The sequence below is a fragment of the Scardinius erythrophthalmus genome (genome assembly GCF_964197995.2).
Source record: "Scardinius erythrophthalmus genome assembly, chromosome: 13".
Taxonomy (NCBI): Eukaryota; Metazoa; Chordata; class Actinopteri; order Cypriniformes; family Leuciscidae; genus Scardinius; species Scardinius erythrophthalmus.
Window position 1 is genome coordinate 1 of NC_138233.1, and position 5,000 is coordinate 5,000.

Here is a 5,000-nt window from a genome sequence, read left to right on the forward strand (position 1 = left end):
CATCACTAGCGCCTAGACCCCACCACAACACATAATGTAGTCAGCCGAATCCGGGCCGTATCCAGATCAGATGGAGGACCTGAGCCTAGACACGACCACAACGCATGATGTAGTCAGCCGGATCCAGGCCGTATCCAGATCAGATGGAGGACCTGCGCCTAGACACGACCACAACGCATGATGTAGTCGGCCGGATCCGGGCCGTATCCAGATCAGATGAAGGACCTGTGCCTAGACACGACCACAACGCATGATGTAGTCGGCCGGATCCGGGCCGTATCCAGATCAGATGAAGGACCTGTGCCTAGACACGACCACAACGCATGATGTAGTCGGCCGGATCCGGGCCGTATCCAGATCAGATGAAGGACCTGTGCCTAGACACGACCACAACGCATGATGTAGTCGGCCGGATCCGGGCCGTATCCAGATCAGATGAAGGACCTGAGCCTAGACACGACCACAACGCATGATGTAGTCAGCCGGATCCAGGCCGTATCCAGATCAGATGGAGGACCTGCGCCTAGACACGACCACAACGCATGATGAAGTCGGCCGGATCCGGGCCGTATCCAGATCAGATGAAGGACCTGCGCCTAGACACGACCACAACGCATGATGTAGTTGGCCGGATCCGGGCCGTATCCAGATCAGATGGAGTACCTGAGCCTAGACACGACCACAACGCATGATGTAGTCAGCCGGATCCAGGCCGTATCCAGATCAGATGGAGGACCTGCGCCTAGACACGACCACAACGCATGATGTAGTCGGCCGGATCCGGGCCGTATCCAGATCAGATGAAGGACCTGAGCCTAGACACGACCACAACGCATGATGTAGTCAGCCGGATCCAGGCCGTATCCAGATCAGATGGAGGACCTGCGCCTAGACACGACCACAACGCATGATGTAGTCAGCCGGATCCGGGCCGTATCCAGATCAGATGAAGGACCTGAGCCTAGACACGACCACAACGCATGATGTAGTCGGCCGGATCCAGGCCGTATCCAGATCAGATGAAGGACCTGCGCCTAGACACGACCACAACGCATGATGTAGTCGGCCGGATCCGGGCCGTATCCAGATCAGATGAAGGACCTGAGCCTAGACACGACCACAACGCATGATGTAGTCGGCCGGATCCAGGCCGTATCCAGATCAGATGAAGGACCTGCGCCTAGACACGACCACAACGCATGATGTAGTCGGCCGGATCCAGGCCGTATCCAGATCAGATGAAGGACCTGAGCCTAGACACGACCACAACGCATGATGTAGTCAGCCGGATCCAGGCCGTATCCAGATCAGATGGAGGACCTGCGCCTAGACACGACCACAACGCATGATGAAGTCGGCCGGATCCGGGCCGTATCCAGATCAGATGAAGGACCTGCGCCTAGACACGACCACAACGCATGATGTAGTCAGCCGGATCCGGGCCGTATCCAGATCAGATGGAGGACCTGTGCCTAGACACGACCACAACGCATGATGTAGTCGGCCGGATCCGGGCCGTATCCAGATCAGATGAAGAACCTGCGCCTAGACACGACCACAACGCATGATGTAGTCGGCCGGATCCGGGCCGTATCCAGATCAGATGGAGGACCTGAGCCTAGACACGACCACAACGCATCCCTGAAGTGTCAGCAGAGATTGTAGAGACTAGCCTCATCGACACGACAGCCATCGACAACAATCCTCAAAAAACTCGTCTCCATACCGGCGTGACTCTGACCTCCAACCAGTTGGAACTGGATAATATTCTGAATGTTCTGATCCAATCTGACCTCTGACCTGTAATGCTGGCTGGATCATAATCATACACTGTTCGCTCGTTGACCAGAGGAGAACTGAGCGACTGAGCCTGGGTTCTCCCAAGGTTTTTTTCCTCCATTCTGTCACTGATGGAGTTTTGGTTCCTGTCACTGTCGCCTTTTTCCACCTTTGTTGCCATTGGCTTGGCTTGCATAGTTGGGACATTAAATTTAACATTTAATTTAATATTCAACAATATTATTGATCTGCCTGCATTGACCCTATTATACAAGAACTGAACTGAACTGGAAGATGACATCGTGGTTTACTCCAGAGCGGATATATATTCTTTGTTGCATTATATTCCTGTTATCTTTGTAAAGCTGCTTTGAAACACTCTGTATTGTAAAAAGTGCTAAATAAATAAATGTGACTTGACTTGACTTGACTTCACACAGACAGACAGACAGACAGACACACACACACACACACACACTGACCCGTGTAGAAGCGCCTCAGGTCAGTGAACAGCTGCTGGAACATGTGAGCGTTCTGTGTGTACAGGTGACCGTACGTCTGCGTGAACATCTCGTTCATCGATCTCTCCGCCACATCCAGCAGCTCACGGAAGAACTCTGACATCACAGGAGAGAAGCCTTCATCACACACAACACACACACCCTCTGTTCTCTGATACTAAAACACTATATCACACATTAATAAAGCAGCTGGTAGGCGTCCTCACCATCAAGCCTGCGGTGTCTCTGAGTGAAGGTGGTGAGCAGGAAGTGGCTGGTGTCTCGGACCGCGGACAGGAAGTTAGCCTGGCTCTGCCGTGCGAGCGTGTCCTCCATCTCACTGGAGCAGCAGGTGTAGTCGCGAGCACACACACGCAGGTGTTCACCTGACAGCGAGAGCACAGCTTAACACACACACACATCTGGCTGCATATAATCAGACCGACAAACAATCAATAATCAGTCAAAATATGTATAATATATTAGGCACAATAGGCTACATGCCCATATACTATCTAATATTATATATCAAAGCAGCTAAAACAAACACAATTTCCACTGTGCTATTTTACACTTTTATAACATTATAAGTTAATCTGTTTAGTTAATTTCCAACATCATTTTGTTTACTTCACATTATGTATTTTTTATATTGACTATTTTTGGACTGAAAAATGAAAATGCTCGTAAATCTGCAGATGACAGACAGATCAGCTACACAACACACTCACTCTCGAACAGCACACAGCACTATGAGCAGGTGCGAGTGTTTTCTTTCTCTCTCTCTGTGTGTGTGTGTGTGTGTGTGTGTGTGTGTGTGTGTGTCTCACCGCTGATGCGCGCGTGCGGCGCGGTGTCCAGGCTGTGTTTCTCTCCGTAAACCCGGCGTGACTCTCCGCAGCTCCTCGCGCCGCCCGCGACGCCCCATAGCGCGATCACACACATCAGCGTCATCTTTATCATCTTTACAAACACGGAGTCGGTGCTGCGAGACACTTTATCTGTGATTAAATATGAGGAAAAGTGAATCTGCTGCGTCTCAGCTGAGCGCGTCTCTCTTTGTCCCGGGATGATCTCTCTCTCTCTCTCTCTCTCTCTCTCTCTCTCTCTCTCTCTCTCTCTCTCACACACACACACACACACACACACACACACACACACACCTACCTCCTCCCTAAAGAGCGTGTGTCTGAACAATAGAAACGCTCTTTGTCGGATTTTTCACAGTACGAGCCGTTTTATTCAGACGGATCAGGCGTGTAAAGGAGTTTAAAGGATAAAAAAATCTGCAAATAATGATTCGTATTGAAAATGAAATGATTCACGTTATGTGCGCTTTCATTTATGAACTCAATTGGACGAGTTAAATGGATGCGACGTCAAACACGATTTAATGAGTAGCTGTAGCCTAATTAATGTGTAACTTAAATGTTTTGATATGATGATTATTGACTCTTTCACTTAATAAAATGAAAGCAACTTTACAGTGTAGAAAAGATTGAAACACACAATTTTGAACCCGATACTTTAGCTCATAGCGAGAATGACAGTCTAAAAGTTTTATCCCTTTTATTATTATTATTATTATTGTTATTATTATTATTATCATCAACATACATAATATCTAAAACAACATCACTAAAACAATATAGTCTCAGAACGTGTTTCCATCCTAAACAGAGATGAGAGAGCAGCATAAGTCACGTGACTCGCTGCCGCCAGTATTGATCGCCGCCAGCTGCTGTCATTATCTAGTCAATAATTCAATACGCACTAAAACCAATACAAAAAAAGCTAAGAAACATTTAGAGACTTTGCCAACGATTAAGAATGTAATAAATTAATAAATAAATTCATTAATCAAGGGGTGCACAAACAACAGTTGCTATGCCTTGTGCCAATGCAGGATTCATCCAATCAGATTTGACTCTGTTCAGACATTGGCCAATTATCGTCCAGACGGCCAGGGTCACCAGCCAATCATTTTCCAGAGATGTTTCTTTGCCTTGACTGGTGACCAGTGAGGGATTTGCGCGCGAACTGTCAGTCAGTCACAGACAGATCAATAACTTCACACTACAGTTTTCTTCCGATAGTGATCAATAATTGCAAATCTGCCGAAGTTGCCCATTAACTGATTCTGAGGTAAGAGACTTTCTTCGGACAGATTATCGAGTTTAAAGTAAATTTACTTCAAAGATTACGATTTTGTGAGGTAAAAACGGAACTTGTCTTTCTCATGTTGGTTTTGCATCGGTTTTTAATAACAGATGATTTGATTATTATTTTTGAGTGTAAAGGGCTTTTTTTGCTCATGTTTGTCATGTTTTACTCATGAATTATTTTTCAATCTCTGTGTAGATTTTAACTGATGAAGTAACAATAATCCAGAAGACTGAATGACAGTTTAAAGTTTGACCAATACAATTAGCAAAAACGAAGTAATGTTAATACCGGTATGAAGATTTACGAACGCCAGTGAAGCGACACAACTGACACGTAGGTCACATGACAAACTGATACCATGGCTAATGTTGTATGTACGGATAACATTCATACTATATAGAACATACTTTTTGCTCTCTCAAAGTAAGTACTTATTGAAGAGAGTGTGTTTCTTATGAAGCACACATCAGAACCTCGCTGGAAGTACCAGCTCATCCGGGTATTTTTTGCGACTCGTTTATGAGTCCTGTGAGTTTGTGAGTCCTGTGAGTTTGG

At 46.5% G+C, this 5,000-nt stretch overlaps 2 protein-coding genes across 3 annotated transcripts in view; one reads left to right on the forward strand and one right to left on the reverse strand.

Moving 5' to 3' along the window:
* Positions 1-2,261: 2,261 nt before the first annotated feature.
* gpc2 (glypican 2) lies at positions 2,262-3,233 on the reverse strand (the record flags this gene model as incomplete). The annotated part of the gene is made up of 3 exons (XM_081383460.1): positions 2,262-2,396; positions 2,507-2,665; positions 3,110-3,233. Coding segments are annotated over 3 exons (418 nt in total), but the record flags the coding sequence as incomplete, so codon positions are not given.
* A 1,058-nt stretch (positions 3,234-4,291) lies between these two features.
* stag3 (STAG3 cohesin complex component) overlaps positions 4,292-5,000 on the forward strand; it is a 186,176-nt gene continuing 185,467 nt past the window's right edge. For both annotated transcript variants that reach the window (XM_081381948.1, XM_081381949.1), the window contains exon 1: positions 4,292-4,424. The gene's annotated coding sequence lies outside the window, so the exon portion shown is untranslated. The remainder of the gene's footprint in view (positions 4,425-5,000) is intronic.